This window comes from Thalassophryne amazonica, chromosome 21 (assembly GCF_902500255.1).
Source record: "Thalassophryne amazonica chromosome 21, fThaAma1.1, whole genome shotgun sequence".
Taxonomy (NCBI): Eukaryota; Metazoa; Chordata; class Actinopteri; order Batrachoidiformes; family Batrachoididae; genus Thalassophryne; species Thalassophryne amazonica.
The window spans coordinates 38,873,379-38,893,458 of NC_047123.1; the positions used below are offsets into that span (position 1 = coordinate 38,873,379).

A 20,080-nucleotide genomic window follows, 5' to 3' on the forward strand; every position below is an offset into this window, starting at 1 on the left:
AGCTTGGTTCTGGACTTTCTGCAGCCAGCAGGTGGATCAAACTGATTTTTCATGCTGTTCACGTCGGCGACACAGATACCAAAAGCAGACATGAGGCAGGTGTGACGAGGACGAGGAGGAGGAAAGGAAGTAAAATAGGACGCAAACACCAAAACACAAACAGAACCAACGCCAAGAATATCTGCAAACAGCTGGTTTATACCTCAGACCTCAAAATACATCTTCAGTCATTTAATGAAGCCACAAGCCGGAAGCAGGGCAAAGGGGGCCAGTTTGTTTGTTTGTTTGTTTGGGGGGGGGGGGGGTAATGCAACAAATTTGAATAATTTAGATTCAACTATTAAGAATTCTTGGGGGAAAAACTTAAAATATCATCATGCAAACATCCCACAAACTGTATTGTTTTTCTTTGCACAATTTCCTGCTAACCAAAGGAAAAACAAACTATTCATATTAACTGATATGAGTCAATCAATATGACTATTAATCAATTATAGTAATCTCTGCTTATTGCTCTTTTAGGAAAAATCTGCAATCTTTTATCATCGTACTTTTTTTACTTAATTGCATTTGCTAATTTGCGCACATTTAGCTTTGCAGGATCAGTCCGTTTCCATGGAAACCAGATGGAAGTGGCCAGTCAAATTTGGGTTTGGCTCACAAAATGTGAGCAGCTGGAAGTTTGATCATTTTCATGTCTGTTTTTACGCCATTTGTTGAATTAAGCATCCCGCATCATTTTTGCACGGTTCTTTATTCCAGATAAAGCTGATCTGGATCCATGTTGCTCATTTATTTTACATCAACTCTGACAGTAAATTATTATAGAAAAATGGCCCAGATTTAGAAGGATCACGTGACTTTTTCTGAGTTTATTCAACCACAAACTGCATCGACATGTGTTTCAGGTGAAAAATTAAAGTCCACAAAAATCCCCCAAACTCATTTCCAACACAACAGACAGACGGTGAAGCTCCAGACATGCAGGAGAGATGGATGAGGATGAAAAAGCAGAACATTCCAAAAACTACCAGTGACGCACAAATCAAAAGACTCAATTCATGAAGCAAATAAGGATTATTCAGTTTTCTGTGTCACACAGTCACTGACACGGTGAAACGAAAAGAAGACAAATAGTCAATGAGAAGTCTGACGTTTATCACATGTCACTGGAAAAAATTAAATCATTTAAATTGTTTTTATGTACAACCATTTCTCAGAGGTAGAAACAATCTGAAAAAAAAAACCCCACAGGGGGTGTGGCTTCAAAACACCATGAAGCCTTCAACAGAAACCTGGATCTCCAGAAACCAGATCCAGAATGAAGCATTTTGATCTGGATCATTTCTTTCACTTTGATGAAGTGAATTTTTTTTTTTTTTTTTTTTTTTTATTTCTACAGAGTAACAAAATATTTGGTATCGATTTCAAAAACAACACTGTGGCTCTGAATCTGGCTGATCCTGGAGCAGCGCTGAGCTGTGGTTCTCTCTCATAATATCAAGGAATTATTTAGGGTAATGGTGCCCACGGTGTGGGCCATGAAGGTACAGCAGGTGGGTGATGAGAGGTCAGTAAAAATCAGTTTTTAAAACACTTATTTGATTTTCAATTTTGTAAAAAAGCTTAATATTTGATGATTTTTAAGATGTAATCAGAAGTAATAAAACAAAGCCGGGGGACATGAATTCTGTGATTACTCATTTATCTGACCCAGTTCAACATATAATAATAATCATACTTCATCTTAGCCTCGTGTGTTAATCCAAACTGTGATTAAAGGTTTGGGGTGGTCAGGTTTCAAAGTGGTGTTCTTAAATAGTGGATTACAGAATTCCTCTCTGGACCTGGATCTTGCATGAGGGCTGCTGTATAACATGAGACAGAGTTCAAAGTACTGAAACCTCTAGATTCAGATCAGCCACCAGTCACTGAGGTTTGTGTTCTGACATTAATGCAGGTCGTGGATTCAGTGCACTGATCAGAACCACAGTTTGGACTTTTCCACCTCTGAGAAACGTCTGCAGACAGAAAACCAAACTGAAATGACTCGTCAGGTGGTTTCAGGCCAGGACGTACTTTCAGGTGGAACACGGTCTTTGTGAGGACACCCGGACAGGCTGCGGTGGTGCGGGTACAGACCAGTCACATGACCTGTCCCGTCACAGCCCGGAGTCGGACACTTGCTCTCCTTCTTCTCCCCCCGTGAGGAGTCTGAATGGACAGAACAGAGAGATAAACTACTTCCTGTTGTCTGTTTTGGAGAACTAAATGTCCACTGGTGATGTTCCAGAAAGAGCAGCCAGATCTGGAACAATGTTGGCAGTTTGGACTTTGTCTATTCTGGGTTGGAACCACCTCCAGGTCACAGCACGTGCATCTTTGACACCTGGAAGCAACGTGCAGCCCAAAGCTTCCTGCTCCTCCTCTGTGCTCCGGTCGGAGGTCAGTCTGTATCTGGGCTACAGATCGAGTCCCACAGAGTGCCGTTAGTTACGCCTGACACGCCCCCTGCCTGATGTCCCCACACCGCTTTATTCTAACACTGTGAGCTGCAGTGGAAACCAAGTATCCATGATCTCATCCACAACCACATATGGTGTTTCAGAGGACACGGATCACACGGCTCCTTCAACCCTGAAAAGGTTCTTTGACATTTTCTGCTCAGGTCCAAACGATAAAAATAAATAAAGTTGGAGTGTTTGTTGGTGATTCTGCACTGATGTAACCACGCGTCAGGCAGACGGATCCTTCATCCCCGCTGATCCAGGGTCAGATTCATCTCATCTGGGTCAGGTCAAAGGTCACCCGACAATTTTGGAGCAGTAACGAGATCAGATGACAGGTGTGACATTAAAAAGCTTTTTGCTGTCAAGAACAGTGTTGGTGAGGTGCAGCAGACGTCTCACATTCAGCCTTAAATGGTAAATTAAAATCAGAATCGTTACAAAATAATCAGCATTTTTGTTTTTAAAAGAAAGCTGAAGAAAATCCACAAATTTAGCAAACAAAGTTATCTTTCTCCATTTGGACGGTCAAAGTGAAACAATTAAGAATACATTAAAAAAAATCAATGAATCAAGAAACAGAAAAAGGAATAAAATAAGAAAAATAAATACATGCTAAAAAATGATCAGATTTCATCTTTTGTGCATAATTTTGTTCTGTATATTTATTTCTACATTTAATCTGTTATTTTTTTCCTTATACATTTCCACTTTTAAAGTCATTTATTTTATTTCTCTATAAAGTCCCACATTTAGACATTTTTTTAAAGAATAAATCAATGTATCTTTATTGTGACATGACAGATTCAGTGTATTCAGAGTGCAGGAGAATGCAGATTAAGAAAAACATGACAAAAAAACACACTGTACGAGACGTTTATGATGTTTACATTTACACTGCGTGTTTAATCAATCAATTTTATTTATATAGCGCCAAATCACAACAAACAGTTGCCCCAAGGCGCTTTATATTGTAAGGCAAGGCCATACAATAATTACATAAGAACCCCAACGGTCAAAATGACCCCCTGTGAGCAAGCACTTGGCAACAGTGGGAAGGAAAAACTCCCTTTTAACAGGAAGAAACCTCCAGCAGAACCAGGCTCAGGGAGGGGCAGTCTTCTGCTGGGACTGGTTGGGGCTGAGGGAGAGAACCAGGAAAAAGACATGCTGTGGAGGGGAGCAGAGATCAATCACTAATGATTAAATGCAGAGTGGTGCATACAGAGCAAAAAGAGAAAGAAACAGTGCATCATGGGAACCCCCCAGCAGTCTAAGTCTATAGCAGCATAACTAAGGGATGGTTCAGGGTCACCTGATCCAGCCCTAACTATAACCGTTAGCCATAAGGAAAGTTTTAAGCCTAATCTTAAAAGTAGAGAGGGTGTCTGTCTCCCTGATCCGAATTGGGAGCTGGTTCCACAGGAGAGGAGCCTGAAAGCTGAAGGCTCTGCCTCCCATTCTACTCTTACAAACCCTAGGAACTACAAGTAAGCCTGCAGTCTGAGAGCGAAGCGCTCTATTGGGGTGATATGGTACTATGAGGTCCCTAAGATAAGATGGGACCTGATTATTCAAAACCTTATAAGTAAGAAGAAGAATTTTAAATTCTATTCTAGAATTAACAGGAAGCCAATGAAGAGAGGCCAATATGGGTGAGATATGCTCTCTCCTTCTAGTCCCTGTCAGTACTCTAGCTGCAGCATTTTGAATTAACTGAAGGCTTTTTAGGGAACTTTTAGGACAACCTGATAATAATGAATTACAATAGTCCAGCCTAGAGGAAATAAATGCATGAATTAGTTTTTCAGCATCACTCTGAGACAAGACCTTTCTAATTTTAGAGATATTGCGCAAATGCAAAAAAGCAGTCTTACGTATTTTTTTAATATGCGCTTTGAATGACATATCCTGATCAAAAATTACTCCAAGATTTCTCACAGTATTACTAGAGGTCAGGGTAATGCCATCCAGAGTAAGGATCTGGTTAGACACCATGTTTCTAAGATTTGTGGGGCCAAGTACAATAACTTCAGTTTTATCTGAGTTTAAAAGCAGGAAATTAGAGGTCATCCATGTCTTTGTCTGTAAGACAATCCTGCAGTTTAGCTAATTGGTGTGTGTCCTCTGGCTTCATGGATAGATAAAGCTGGGTATCATCTGCATAACAATGAAAATTTAAGCAATGCCGTCTAATAATACTGCCTAAGGGAAGCATGTATAAAGTGAATAAAATTGGTCCTAGCACAGAACCTTGTGGAACTCCATAATTAACCTTAGTCTGTGAAGAAGATTCCCCATTTACATGAACAAATTGTAATCTATTAGATAAATATGATTCAAACCACCGCAGCACAGTGCCTTTAATACCTATGGCATGCTCTAATCTCTGTAATAAAATTTTATGGTCAACAGTATCAAAAGCAGCACTGAGGTCTAACAGAACAAGCACAGAGATGAGTCCACTGTCTGAGGCCATAAGAAGATCATTTGTAACCTTCACTAATGCTGTTTCTGTACTATGATGAATTCTGAAACCTGACTGAAACTCTTCAAATAGACCATTCCTCTGCAGATCAGTTAGCTGTTTTACAACTACCCTTTCAAGAATTTTTGAGAGAAAAGGAAGGTTGGAGATTGGCCTATAATTAGCTAAGATAGCTTGGTCAAGTGATGGCTTTTTAAGTAATGGTTTAATTACTGCCACCTTAAAAGCCTGTGGTACATAGCCAACTAATAAAGATAGATTGATCATATTTAAGATCGAAGCATTAAATAATGGTAGGGCTTCCTTGAGCAGCCTGGTAGGAATGGGGTCTAATAAACATGTTGATGGTTTGGATGAAGTAACTAATGAAAATAACTCAGACAGAACAATCGGAGAGAAAGAGTCTAACCAAATACCGGCATCACTGAAAGCAGCCAAAGATAACGATACGTCTTTGGGATGGTTACGAGTAATTTTTTCTCTAATAGTTAAAATTTTATTAGCAAAGAAAGTCATGAAGTCATTACTAGTTAAAGTTAAAGGAATACTCGGCTCAATAGAGCTCTGACTCTTTGTCAGCCTGGCTACAGTGCTGAAAAGAAACCTGGGGTTGTTCTTATTTTCTTCAATTAGTGATGAGTAGTAAGCTGTCCTAGCTTTACGGAGGGCTTTTTTATAGAGCAACAGACTCTTTTTCCAGGCTAAGTGAAGATCTTCTAAATTAGTGAGACGCCATTTCCTCTCCAACTTACGGGTTATCTGCTTTAAGCTGCGAGTTTGTGAGTTATACCACGGAGTCAGGCACTTCTGATTTAAAGCTCTCTTTTTCAGAGGAGCTACAGCATCCAAAGTTGTCTTCAATGAGGATGTAAAACTATTGACGAGATATTCTATCTCACTTACAGAGTTTAGGTAGCTACTCTGCACTGTGTTGGTATATGGCATTAGAGAACATAAAGAAGGAATCATATCCTTAAACCTAGTTACAGCGCTTTCTGAAAGACTTCTAGTGTAATGAAACTTATTCCCCACTGCTGGGTAGTCCATCAGAGTAAATGTAAATGTTGTGAAATGATCAGACAGAAGGGAGTTTTCGGGGAATACTGTTAAGTCTTCAATTTCCATACCATAAGTCAGAACAAGATCTAAGATATGATTAAAGTGGTGGGTGGACTCATTTACATTTTGAGCAAAGCCAACTGAGTCTAATAATAGATTAAATGCAGTGTTGAGGCTGTCATTCTCAGCATCTGTGTGGATGTTAAAATCGCCCACTATAATTATCTTATCTGAGCTAAGCACTAAGTCAGACAAAAGTTCTGAAAATTCACAGAGAAACTCACAGTAACGACCAGGAGGATGATAGATAATAACAAATAAAACTGTTTTTTGGGACTTCCAATTTGGATGGACAAGACTAAGAGTCAAGCTTTCAAATGAATTAAAGCTCTGTCTGGGTTTTTGATTAATTAATAAGCTGGAATGGAAGATTGCTGCTAATCCTCCACCTCGGCCCGTGCTACGAGCATTCTGGCAGTTAGTGTGACTCGGGGGTGTTGACTCATTTAAAGTAACATATTCATCCTGCTGTAACCAGGTTTCTGTAAGGCAGAATAAATCAATATGTTGATCAATTATTATATCATTTACTAGCAGGGACTTAGAAGAGAGAGACCTAATGTTTAATAGACCACATTTAACTGTTTTAGTCTATTTAGTTTATTGATAGAAAAATCCAAAACCAATCAAAGTGATTGATGGTAAATGTTGGGTGTTTGTGCAAAGTGCGCTGTATAGTTGAACGATGCACAGAGACACTATCTGCAGCAAGATCATGTTGTAGGTCTTTGGAGTAGGTCTGTGGGTTGGCTATGATTGTTATCTTTCGCTTCAGCTTATCTGAGATTTTTCTTGGCCTGCCACTTTGGGCCTTAACTAGTACTGTGCCTGTGGTCTTCCATTTCCTCACTATGTTATGCGCCTGCCTAATTTTGTTTAAATAATTATTGCACACTTTCTGTAAATGCTATGAACTTAATTTCACTTCTCAAATATCAGTGTGTTTGTCTGCTAAATGATATATTTAACTGAAATTTCTGATCCAGACAACCAATGATTTATAAAGGAAAATTATAAAAATTATCAGGGGTGCCCAAACGTTTACATACAACTGTAAATTTCATTACAAATGAACCAACAATCAGTGAACTTGCTGAGATGCTCGAGTCTAACTGGGAACAGAACCATCTGAGGGAAAGCCTGGAAACGACTGCATGATAAGGCTCATTAATGAAACTAATTAAAATCCAAAACAAGGAAAGAATTAAAACCATTCAATTCTGGAGGGGATCTACAAATTTTTTTTTTTCCTTTTGCACGATGGATCATGTTGAGTCTCTCCAGTCTGATGCATTTTAATCAGCGACGTCCCAACAACTGCATGTTGCAGTGACTAGAAGATGTGAACATTTATATTTTTCATATCACATCTATGCATCTGTTATTTATTTATTTATATATATATATTTATATATATATATATATATATATATATATATATATATATATATATATATATATATATATATATATATGTGTGTGTGTGTGTGTATGTGTGTGTAAATAAATTAACCAAAGAGAGGACACACGTTCATGAGACGTTTTGGGTTTGACAGACAGCAGCAGCGTCCAAGAGAACCAACATACAAAAGCCTGGCCAACTTTCTGAAAGTTAAAGCTGCTGCTGACTGTGGATCGATACTGAACACTGAAGGTCAGCGTGTGGGTTCGTGCTGCCTACCTTTAGGGTAGTACGCCCTCTTCAGACCATCATGGTGCATCTTGGACTTGCGCTCCTCTGCAGCGCTGCTCTTCCGCGGGCTATGCTCGCCGTGGCTGTGATGGTGGTGTTCCCGATGGGCTGCTGTATGCTCCGAGGCCATCCGGTCCCTCATAACCTTTGCCCTCTCTGATTCCAAAGCAATGGCCTTCTCCAGCAGGGACAGGTTCCCCTTGGCCATGTCAAAGGTCTCATCGGAGCGGTCCGACGTCACCGACGTCGTGTCTTCATCACCTTCCTGGCTGCAGCGGGTCGGGTATCCTCTGGACGCCGGGCTCAGCTGCTCCTCCAGCTTCATCAGAGTCACCATGTCAGAGAAGCTGCGCTCCAGATGTCTGGACACCGCTGGAGTGCCCTGTTGGCAGCCGTCAAACCTGGACAACAGAAGGCCACCAGTCACTGGCAAGACCTTTAAAATCTTATTGGAGAACTAAATTACTGCAACCCAGTTGGACAAAAAGTCTTTAAGTGCTGCTGCCAGAGTTCTGACCAAAACTAGGATTTTCTTACTCACAAGTACAACACCAGCCTCGCTTCATCAGCTTTGAATATGACACAAAATAAGAACAATAGTTTGTGGAAGAGAAACAACCATGTGACTCGTCAGAGCTGACGTACCTGTTCAGGTGGTGGGACAGCTGCTGGTTGGTTGGGTTTTGGAGATGATGGTGGAGAGGCTGATGGATGGGACGATCAGATGCCTCACTCAGCTTCCTGGCCAGATCAAAGCACTGGTTCCTTAGACACTCCAGACTGTTGAGACAAACCTCCTCCTCACTCTCCTCAGCCTGACCTCTGACCCCTGGTCCCCCATTAATATGGCTGCTGCTGTCCACAATGGAGCCTTCTGGGTAGCCGTCTTCAGGGAGCATAGCACCATGGCCTTGGGCCAGGAGCTTCAGCGAGTCCACAGTCTCCCTGACCACATCACTGTCCAAATCCACACTCAGGTCCCCCTTCCTGTCGCCGTGTTCGCTGCCCTCCTCGTCATCTTCGTCATCGTCGTCCTCCCCGGCGCTGTTGGAGGAGTTGCTGTTTAGCTCGGATTCTGTCATGGCCTGGTAGGCGGCATCCTCGGCAATCTTGCCCAGGTTGAGCAGCGACTTGGCGACCAGCTCGTCATAGTTCTCGTACTCCTCTCCGTTGGTGTTGCCTGTGCCGATGCTGCAGCTGTTGTTGTTGTCGTCTTTATGAAATGGGAGGAGTTTTGATTGTGCACTGGTTTTGTAGTGGTTCTCCACTGCCACAAAAAGAAACAAAACTCTGAGACGTCACACGAAACATTTCAGGCCCTTTGGCGTACAAGTCGACCGACTGCCGACCTGCTGGCCGGTTACAGTCGCCGATAATCGGTTGACTTGTACGTTGTAGCACTCAGTACCTGTGATGTAAACGTCCTGAAAAACTCAAAAATTACTTCAAAATCAAAGATACAGTAAACAGAGTAATGACCTGTTCATTCATACAATCAAAATTCTCTGAATAATCTCAAACTGAGCAGGTTGTTCTCATCTGTTCCTGAACACATCATCTCCATCATACCAGTTGTGACGCTGTTTGGTCTCTAAAACACACAGCTGAGCGGGAGAACTCGGCCCGTCGAGCCTCTCTGCTGATTTTAGGGGGTGACAGCAGAGGCACTGAAAATGGAGGCGGTGAGACGCTCTAATTCAGGAGCCATAAATATCCTCAGGAGGAGAAGGCGATGCAGTGCGCATGTGACACGTCCACAGAGACGAGGAAGAGGACGGGGGGGCCCTCAATAACTCACAGCTTCTCTCCTGATTATTTGCAAAGTGCTTTCAGAAGAAACTAAGGACATGGTGGAAGAAGGCGGAGCCTCTTTTCCCCCAGAGACACAACTCAGCAGGGCCAACAATTATTTTCATTATCAATTAATCTGATTCATCATTTTGACAAAATGCTAAATCTCACATTATATACATAAAAAACAACTAGTTTAATATTTGCTGGCTCCGCCCCTTTTACCTGGATCCACCTTGTATTTTAAACTCTATCAACTTTTGACCAAGCTGATGTTGAGTTTTAGCAACTAAAAATAAACCAATAAACCAACACAAACAGCATCGCCCCCTTCAGGAAATGAGCAAAAACTACAACCATCATCAAACAGTCAACTCACCCTGCCGGGAGTCCTCCTCTTCTTCCTCCTCTTCATCCCCATCCTCCACTTCTTCCTCTTCCTCCTCCATCTGCTGTGAAACCATCATGTCTGCTCTCTCCTCCTCCTCCTCCTCCTCCTCATTATCTTCTGAAAACTCATCCTCTGCCTCTCCATCTTCCTCCTCCTCTGTTTCTCTCTCACCCTCCTCTTCCTCCACTCCCTCCCCCTGGTCCTTAAACTCCTCTCCATCATTCAAGGCTTCGCCCTCATAGCTGGTGTAGGGACCGACCTCCTCCTCTTCCTCCTCCTCCTCCTCCTCCTCCTCCTCCTCTTCCTCCTCCTCCTCCTCCTCCTGGCCCTGGCAGGAGGTGATGAAGGGCCTCCTCTTGGCGGCTGGCTCTAGCGGCTGTTTTTCCAGAGCCTTCCTCTTCTTGGCGAGCGGGCAGCCGTAGACACTGAGGCCAGACACAGGACACGCACAAGGTCAGCAGCCATCTTTGCTCCCTCATTCACCATTTCATCATTTAACAGCAGTTTTATTCATATTTCAGCAACTTTCCATCATTTCACAGACCTGTTTTTTAGACATCTACATGCTAACTAGCCATGCTATCTCTTGCATTACCTGTGCTATGCTAGGTAGCATGCTAACTTGTTGAAGGGAATATGTTTTATTTGATATTGCATCTGCAAACACATTTCCAGAAGCAGCTGGTACGAGCCACGTGGACCCGGATCAGAAAAGCCTCCAGATGTTTACGTCTGTTGAGGGTTGACGCTCCAAGTTGGAACCAAACGGCTGAAGAAGTTTTTGCGCCACGATGGCACTGACAAAATGTCAGTGTGTTGTGGGATTATGATTATGGTTCGTGGAAGGGAGAGGGTTAGAAATAGTAAAATAAAATAAACTGCATCACAAAAATGCGAGTCATTTCATGACAGAACACAAAAAAAGCATGAGACTGGGCTGACAGAATCACACATACAGGCTGAATTTCAGCGATGATAATGCTTTAAATAGCAGACACAAATATAATTTACAACAATATGTCAGCAAAACAAGTTCAGTCCACTGGACTTCCCCTCGAGAGCTGATGAAGCTTTTCTGGATGAAGAGCAAAACATCTTCAAGGCACCAAATCATGTCCAGCTGACCTGACTCAACCATGACCTGGATGACTGAGAACCTCCACAGACATGTCAGAAAAACTAACAATATTATCACCAAGTCTGAATAAATTCAGAAACAAATGAATGAAATCCATTTAAATTTATTTGCCCTGAACCGCTGCACTGTTGATCCCTCACAGATAAAAGACTTCACCTCAAATGATCCAGTTTTAACATACAGACCATCGTGTGTGTGTGTGTGACCTCAGCCACCTTGCCATTTCCTGCCAATTAAAATTCCAGTGGTAATTAAAGCAGCTCTGAAACAAGGGAATGCTGCAGACAAGGGCGAGAGACAATGCATGGTAATTATGTGAGGAAGATAGAGAGAGGGAGGGAGGGAGGTGTGGAACCAGTCTCATCACATCAGTTCTTCTTCCTGCACTGATCTGCAGCGGTCTGATCAGATGCACTGCTCTTTGTCAAATTGATCGATAATTTATCGGCTGCGTGCGTGACGAAGATCTCGACCTGCAGCTCTGCTAATGAGAATGAGCAGCAGGAACAGCTTCCTGAGAAAGCCATAACACTTTTTCAGGTGTACTGATGTGAGAAAATAATGGATAAAGTCCACTGTGAGTCCATTAACGTGTCTATTTGGACACACATGTTTGCTTTATTACATCATAAATGAACCTTTATTAACACTTAGCATGTATGCAGCCTGTTCAAGTTAAATTAGTTTTAACACTCAGTTAACTAGTTTTATAGCCTGAAGCACCAGTGTTGTTGCTATGGTTACCACAGAGAAATCATATATCTTTGGTATGGTATGAAATGGTTAACTCTCTGACCAGGAGTCAAGCGCTACTGACCAGCCACAACACAGGATTTCCTCTTGCAGAATGTCATAAGTGTTATTTAAAAAATAAAAAATCATTTCCATCCTTGATAAAATCTCCACTCAGTCATGATTTTGTATAGGATGACTGGTTGTTGAATTTGGTGTTTTGGGGATTATTCTTGAATTTTTCATTTTAAATTATGACAGGAAACATTTTGTTTTGTCAATGAAGAGAGCGATATAAGAACATCAGCTGCTGCCAACGTAATTACATCGAGGTATTAAATGTGCATCAAGAGGGATTTGGTCGGATAGCTTCCCCCCGGCAACAACACATGCCAACACTCATCACCATGGCAATGCTTTGGCACTAACAAGGCGGCAGAGACAGCGGCTGTATGACAGATTGAGTAGAAACAGCAAGGGGGGGCAATGTGGGCGACAATGTTCACATATATACTAGCGGTTGCCATGAGAGACAGGCTGCATCCCTCCTGGTCCTCATACTGCAGCATCCACACGGTGCTGTCGCCATGGTGACATCCTCCAGAGAGAAAAAGAGCGAAAGCAAGAGATAGAGAGAGAGAAATAGAAAGAGAGAGACAAAGAAAGGTAGGGCAGGAATTTAAAGAAAAAACACAGGAGGAGAAGCAGTGATGATGAACCTGGCTCACCCCTCCATCTACAAACTGAACCCCTTCAGCACCAAGGACAGCACCCAATATTTCTGCCTCTTTGGATGTGTTGACATTTTGATTACAGATGGTTTAATGTATGAGGTCTGGGTAAGAATTTACCAAGTATTTGTTGTTGTTGTTATAATCAACATCTAATTATTTTGCTTATTTGGGACTTTGCTGTACTGATTGGTCAAAATGGCCAATGATTAGAACAAAACTATTTTCCTCAGGCACCTGACAGTTGTGGAGTTTTGGTGATTGTTCATGTACACAACAACTTGTCAATCAAACGATGACTGACACAAACCTGGACGTAGAGAAATTAGTAAAAATGCTAAAGTCTCTGACAGTATGTAGAAGTGGTGGTTCATACCTGCGGTGTCTGGCGTACTTCCCACTGACATGGCCGCTGCCATCACAGCCTGGAGTGGGGCAGCTGAAGAGGAAACAGACAGCGACATTTCACAAACTTCAGAAAGTCTCAGAAAATAAAATAAATATCACAACATCTGAGACATCTTCATATTATAGTGATCAAAAAGTAAAAGCTATCCAGCAGCCCGAAGTGGTTTAGCTTAAATGTGTCCACATTAAAGCCAGTTTGTTGTTGGTTCACAGCTATTTGTAATCAGTTCAAGAAAAAGTAACATCTGGATTTAAACACATTTTACGTGGTGTTAAAACACTTTTGTCTCCTTCAAGCAGAATGAAACCAGTTGGAGACATTTTGCTTAAAGTTTCAGATCTGGAAGCATGAACACGTCACAACACCCACAAAGCCGCCCTGAGTCCTGGACGGCACTGCGCCAGCAGACAACCAGTCCATCTCCACATCGAACCGTATTTCTATTTAACAGTCTACCTGCTGCAGCCAGGTGAAACAGGGGCGTGTCCTCGGCCAGGTGAAACAGGGGCGTGTCCTCCAGATTTTCTAGTCTCTTGGGTCCTCAACACTGAGACATGCAGGCAGGATCATGTCCAGAGAAGCTGACCACATGGACTAAACGTGGTCTGCGATGTTCCCTCACAGTGTCAGTGATCCTCCTCATCTGAGTCTCAGAAGTAACCGTTCACTTGACACAAAGTCATTCCAGTGGGACCAAAAGATCCTCCACAGACATCCAGTCCTCACTTTAGGACACTGGTTATAGTCCAAGTCTGACAACCAGACAGAAAGAAGGAAACGCCCGGACCGTTTGCTTAAAGCTGGTGAAACATCAGGTCATCTCAACCGAGCCAAAAACAAAGCACACTGGAGGAGGAGCCATTTGAAACCACGGCAACTCGGCTTAAGCTCAAACAGAAAGTTTATCACGTGCTTTTAATTTTTACACTGATTAATTTGAAGTAAAAAAAATAACTGTGTAAACCTTGAAATCTTAATTTGACCTGTGTCCTTGTAGACAATAGATTACTAAAAAACAAACACACACGTTGGACATCCTGGAGGTGTGAGGGGGGATTTTTTTGTTTGCTTTGGCCACATCAGATCAACCTGCGTTGTTAATTTTTGATAAGTGTTTTTTTTAAGCTCAAGGTCAAAGGTCAAGCATGTCTGCCCGTGTCAGTGTTTGAATGGGCGTCCTCACTGCTAACTGTGTTGGTGTTTGGTACTTCAGTCTGATCCTCTGACACAGAAAGCTTCAGCTGTTTCTGCTGTGCGGCCGTCTGGAGGTTGTTTCTGGGTTTTTTTGTTTCGTGGCTGCAGGCAGCAGCAGCAGCAGAACTCTCCGGAGCTCTGAGTCACACTGCTTCAGCTTTCAGGCCGCTCTGCATAATGACAGACGGACCGCCAAGCTGTCTGCTGCGGGGACGCCACATAACCTCTGACTCTGCAGCAATAACCTCCGCCCACCTTTCACCCAACATCACCTGATCCACACACGTGGTCATGCTTTAACATCACAGCAGAGGAGGAAAAGGACAGGATGTGGAAGAGGAACAGTTTAGTCCACATTCCTTTGGACACAAGCAGACGTTTCGTTATTGTCGATGTCGCACAAAAAGTCAAGCTGAAAGCAAAGAATGAATATAAAGATAAAATCACTGAAAACAGTCAGCTTTAATTTGACGGTAATTAGACTCCAATCAGACTACTGCACATTCCGTGTGTAGGACCAAAAGTATTTGGACAATTTTATTCCTTTGTTCAGCGGATAAAATGTCTCCTCAGCAGAGTGACAATAAGAGAAAAGGGTAAAAAGAAAAAAAGAAGAAGCAAAAAGCAATTCCTAATCACAGTTTCTGTTCGTGTCCTCTTTCCACCAGATATTCACATGTACTTTGAGAGCTGATGTTATTAAATTGATGAGGTCAGTAAGAAGAGCACTGCAGCAAGAACAACAAACAATCAGAATTCCGCTTCATGACATCCACATGTCTGATTTTAATTGCACTTTATGAAATATTAGATTTATATTTAGAGGTTATCCAGAAACAGATCACAGTAGACTGTAGTCAGTTTTAAGACCACATCCTGCAGACATGGAATAAAGGAACTCTGAACTTATTCTCTGCTAGCTTTGCCAATCACATGATGTTAGCTTGTAAATCAGCTCACTCATGAGCAAATATTTTTTGCTCAGTATTTTTCTGCTCAGCAGGTGATTTTATTGATTAACATCACTTTCAGCAGGTGGAATGAGTTTATCAATGAAATCACCTGGTGCTGGAGTCAGTGGCTCTGCAAGGAAAACCTGCACCCCAATGTTAGAGAGGTCAGAGGAGTGTGGTGATGCTGATATCTTTACAAGAGAACAAAGGTCCAAGTCTTTAGGGTCCTGGTGCTTCCTAGAAGCAGTGGTTTGACTTTTCTGTAAGAAATCTGCACCACTGATGGCATCATTCCCATTGATACATGCTACTCATTGTTTTGTGCTTCCTGATTACGTCATCCCATTTTGGCTAAATAGTGGACACTGTTTTTTCTATGTTGACTAATTGAAGCTCTTCAGAAGAGACAAAGTTGCTTTTTAAATTGACCCAGTGCATCAAAGTTCAGCAGATTTTAATCAGTTTGTACTCAACATACACCCTTTTAATTTGAACAGCACTGACCAGTTTTATTATGAAGTTATTGCTTCCAGAAGCTGGCTGGGTTAAGCTCACTGACTCATTCACCCACTCATCTACATTTTTGCTGTCCTAGCCCAACAGTGTTACCAGAGGAGAGAAAAGCTCTTCTTGCTTGTTAACACAACAAATGTAAAACAATAAGAGCAACTGGAAATTTCTGATGTCCACCAAGGGTTTGACGAGGACTCAAAATAACAGATACGTGATTCACATCGTGACCCGGATCCGGAACAACACAACACAATGCAATAACTGCATCCTGATCCAGAACGGTCCGACTGAGATGTTACAATCTGATATTTAATTCACAAGCTGAAACACAATAATGTCTTGCTGATGTAGGTTTTACATTGTGATGTCGTATCCGTGAAGTACTGTAGTTTTTATGTAATCCTTAAAGGTCTACAAAGTGAAATCTGGATCCAGATCACCTCCAAAATGTAATGGAGTCTTTCATAGCCTAATATCTATCTGTGGTGAAAATGTTGTCAAAATCCGAGCAGTAGTTTTGACGTAATCCTTCCAAAGGCAGACAAATAAATAAATGCTGATGATTTATGTCGCCCTTGATGGACGTAATAAATGCTGTCAACATCACATGCATGATGGAAGTGAGGAGCAGGTGTGGATGGAGTTTCTTTCCATTCTAAAGGTTTGCTGATTTCAAATCATTTCATGTTCCTGTAAAACCTTCAGAGCTGTATTTCTATAAAGGGAACTGTGCTAATAAAGTGTTGTTATTTTTTATGACATCATCTTTGTGTTGCTCATAACAGTAGAATTCTCCTGCAAGATTCATGAAGAAGAACTGTGAAAAGACGTTGGCAGAGTGGAAGAGCCACAGAGAACAATAATGTGGACCCAGCTCAGACTCCCACAGGAACATGGTCACACGTAAGCCACCACCAAGACCATGAAGTACTACATGAAGGCTGCAGAGACCAGAGGAGACAGCCTGGCCTGATCCACTGTTCCACAGCTGAGCCAAAAACTGTTTGGATCCAACAGAATCTGCTGTACAACAAAGACCTGATCCAGTTAAAGTGCACAGTGTAATCAGAAGGTGAACTCAGGACAAGAAGGAGAAAGTTAATGAGACGCTGTCCAACAACAATCCAAGACCTGGTTCTATGATCGACTCCTCACTGAGTCTGGCTCATTCCACAACAAGAACTCAGCTTTCATGGGTCAACACCCAAAACAAAACCAAACTTAACTTGGTTTTGAGGTTTGTGGCACAACAGGATGTGAAAATCAACAGCTGATGGAAAGTTGTAGGTGTGGATGAGCAGGACTTCACCCACCTGAATAACTCCTGGGGTACCACTTCCACCGCAGCTAGAAAGGAAAAAGCCAAAAGGACGCAGTCAGAGATGAACTTCAACACGTCCTTCACCAGAACGTTCAGACAGCGGGCTGAGGGGCTCCTACCTCGCACTCCTTTGGACCGCGTTCGATGGCGTTTTTCACTGGGACCCACCTCCATCTGTAGCAGAAAAGCTCTCAGTTATTGACAATTCAGACTTTATTAACAGGTTACAACAGCTGGAGACGTTAAAGCTCAAATCTGGTCAAGAAGGTAAAATGTTACTCCAAAGATGTCAGTCACGCTCTGCAGCAGACACGCCCACTTTAATCTCTGAAACCTTAAAGCCAAAATCAAAGCATTTCTCTTTCGGGCCACGCCCACTGTTTTAACTGAAAGTGAGATCGTAAATCTCCATGGTGGCATTAATGAGGGTTTAATGTGAAAACGTGGGCACCTGGTCGGAGCTGGATGTGGCAGCGCTTCGGTTGAACTGCTGCTGGTCACTGCTCCACAGATTTTACTTCATAAACTCAGAACGCCTCTTCAGGAGTCATCATCTGCAAAAAACAAAATATCACAAATGAGGGATCCTCGTTATCTAACCACACCTGTGTGACGAAAGTCACAGTGTGGGAATTGAACCGTCCACCGCCGTACTTGTGGAGGAGGAAGCTGAGCAGCACATTTGTCTTCTTGTTTCTGTGTAGACTCTCAGTTGTCCAGGTGGTTTCCATAGCAGAGAAACTTGAATCTTCGACTGGACTGGGTTGCTTGACGCGAGGACGTTTCGCTTCAAATCGCAGAAGCTCTTGTAGAGAAGAATAAAACAGAACTGTTTTATTCTTCTCTACAAGAGCCAGACAGAAGTCAGACTTCCAGAGCAAGAATTTAGCTGAGGAAGCTTCTGCGATTTGAAGGAAAACATCCTCGCGTCAAGCAACCCAGTCCAGTCGAAGATTCAAGCTTCTCTGCTATGGAAACCACCTGGACAACTGAGAGCCTGCACAGAAACATTGCAACCAACTGTGGGCATGAGGCCCTGGCACTGGTACGTAAGCTGGAAAAGACTGCTAAAAAGATAGCTAACTTTAGAAACCACTTAAGATTTAACCTGAGATGCAAACAAAACAATGTTATTCCCAAATGCATGAAGCAAAAGGCACTAGAAGCAGGTCACACAGCAGAAAAGATCCAGCACAGTTACCTTAGGAGGATTTTGGGTCTTAGAAGGCTTCATTTTAAAATATTAGACCTCCAAAATAATCTGGATAGTCTGCACAAAATGTTAGAAACCTTAGTGGGGGAAGAGGCCCATAATAAGATCACAAAGTTCATAGTTAAAATTCAAATGTCTGAGCATTTAAAAAGTAAGGAGCGGCAAGTCAGGAAGTTTCACAACCTTTTAGTGCAGAAAAGGCGTACTTTCAGTGGGAGTAGTTTTAAAGATACACCCAGACAAATTAGTGACAACAGGGAAAATTGGGTAAAGAATCTCTCCAACAGGGTTCTTACACAGACAGAAAAGGATGTGCTCGCTAAAGGACTAAATTTCTCAGTGACCCCTAAACATATACCGACAGTAGATTACATCACTGCAGTAGAGTCAGCCATTAAACATAACAGTTTGTCAGAGTCAGAAGCTGGGGACCTCCGACTAAGAGTCACAGCAGTGCTGAACAGTGCTAAGCCTCCTCCGTCCAACATCACAGGAGAAGAACGGAAAGCTTTGTCAGCACTGCAAAAGGACCAAAGCATCCTTATCCTGTAAGTGGATAAAGGCAGATGCACGGTGGTCCTGAACACATCGGACTACGAGGCCAAGATCAACAACTTGCTCAGTGACTCCAATACATACGAACGTCTGAAGAGAGACCCCATGAGCAGCTATAAGAAGAAAATCATTAGCTACCTCCAAAACCTGGAGAAAGAGGGACTCATCGACAGGCAGACATACTACAGACTGTACCCTGGGGACGCCACTCCGTGCATCTATGGACTGTCCAAAATCCACAAACAGGATGTTCCACTGAGGCCTATTGTATGTAGCACAGATTCCATCACGTACAATTTGGCCAAGTACCTCAAGTGGATTTTGGCTCCTCTAGTGGGTAACTCAGACCACCATGTGGAGAACACACAAGATTTTGTGAACAAAATCAAGGACCTGCAGCTGGAGGCAGATGAAACTATGGTGTCATTTGATGTGACATCGTTGTTCGCCTGCATCCCCACCGCTGAGGCCGTCTCAGCTGTGAGGCAGAGACTGCTGGAGGATGCGTCTCTACTTGAAAGGACCAAACTCACACCAGACCACATTTGCCAACTCTTGGAGATCTGTCTTAACACCACGTATTTCCTGTTTAGGGGGAATTACTACAGGCAGATTCATGGTTGTGCGATGGGGTCTCCGGTATCCCCCATTGTGGCCAATCTGTACATGGAGCGAGTGGAGAAGACAGCCTTGACGTCTTTCACAAGCATCTCTCCCAGTCACTGGTTCAGATATGTTGATGACACATGGGTCAGAATCAAGCAACAGCAAGTTGAGGACTTTACAGAACACATCAACTCGGTGGACGCCAATATCAAGTTCACACGTGAGGATGCCAGAAACAACCATTTAGCCTTCTTGGACTGTGATGTTACGATTGGAGAGAACAGGCAGCTCCAGACAGGGGTTTACAGAAAACCCACTCACACTGACCAATATCTGCTCTTCGGCTCAAACCACCCCCTTGAACACAAGCTCAGGGTGATCAGGACTCTTCAACACAGAGCCCTACAGGTGCCCACAACTGCAGAGGGAAGGGCTAAAGAACAGCAACTTGTCCGGAAAGCCCTCACAGTATGTGGGTACCCACGATGGTCCCTGGACAAAGTGCAGAAGTCCCAGAGAACAAATAGACCAGATAGACAGGAGACGGAGACAAGAAGAAGAGGAGTGTCTCTCCCTTATTTAGCAGGAGTAGGGGAAAAACTACAGAGGATCTTCAGACAGCACAAAATCCCAGTTTATTTTAAACCGGTTAACACCTTGAGACAGAAATTAGTTCACCCTAAGGACATGATCCCTAGTTACAAACAGAGCAATGTAGTGTATTCT

General features: G+C 42.7%; 1 protein-coding gene across 1 annotated transcript in view; it reads right to left on the reverse strand.

The window, feature by feature from the left end:
* myt1la (myelin transcription factor 1-like, a) overlaps positions 1 to 17,172 on the reverse strand; it is a 46,446-nt gene extending 29,274 nt beyond the window's left edge. The window contains exons 1-7 of the mRNA XM_034161785.1: positions 17,100 to 17,172; positions 16,973 to 17,006; positions 12,967 to 13,029; positions 9,974 to 10,414; positions 8,453 to 9,052; positions 7,796 to 8,208; positions 2,080 to 2,214 (exon numbers count right to left, since the gene is read on the reverse strand). Coding sequence (XP_034017676.1) covers positions 2,080 to 2,214; positions 7,796 to 8,208; positions 8,453 to 9,052; positions 9,974 to 10,414; positions 12,967 to 13,029; positions 16,973 to 17,006; positions 17,100 to 17,154 — 1,741 coding nt within the window. The 5' untranslated portion in view covers positions 17,155 to 17,172. The remainder of the gene's footprint in view (positions 1 to 2,079; positions 2,215 to 7,795; positions 8,209 to 8,452; positions 9,053 to 9,973; positions 10,415 to 12,966; positions 13,030 to 16,972; positions 17,007 to 17,099) is intronic.
* Positions 17,173 to 20,080: the final 2,908 nt, after the last annotated feature.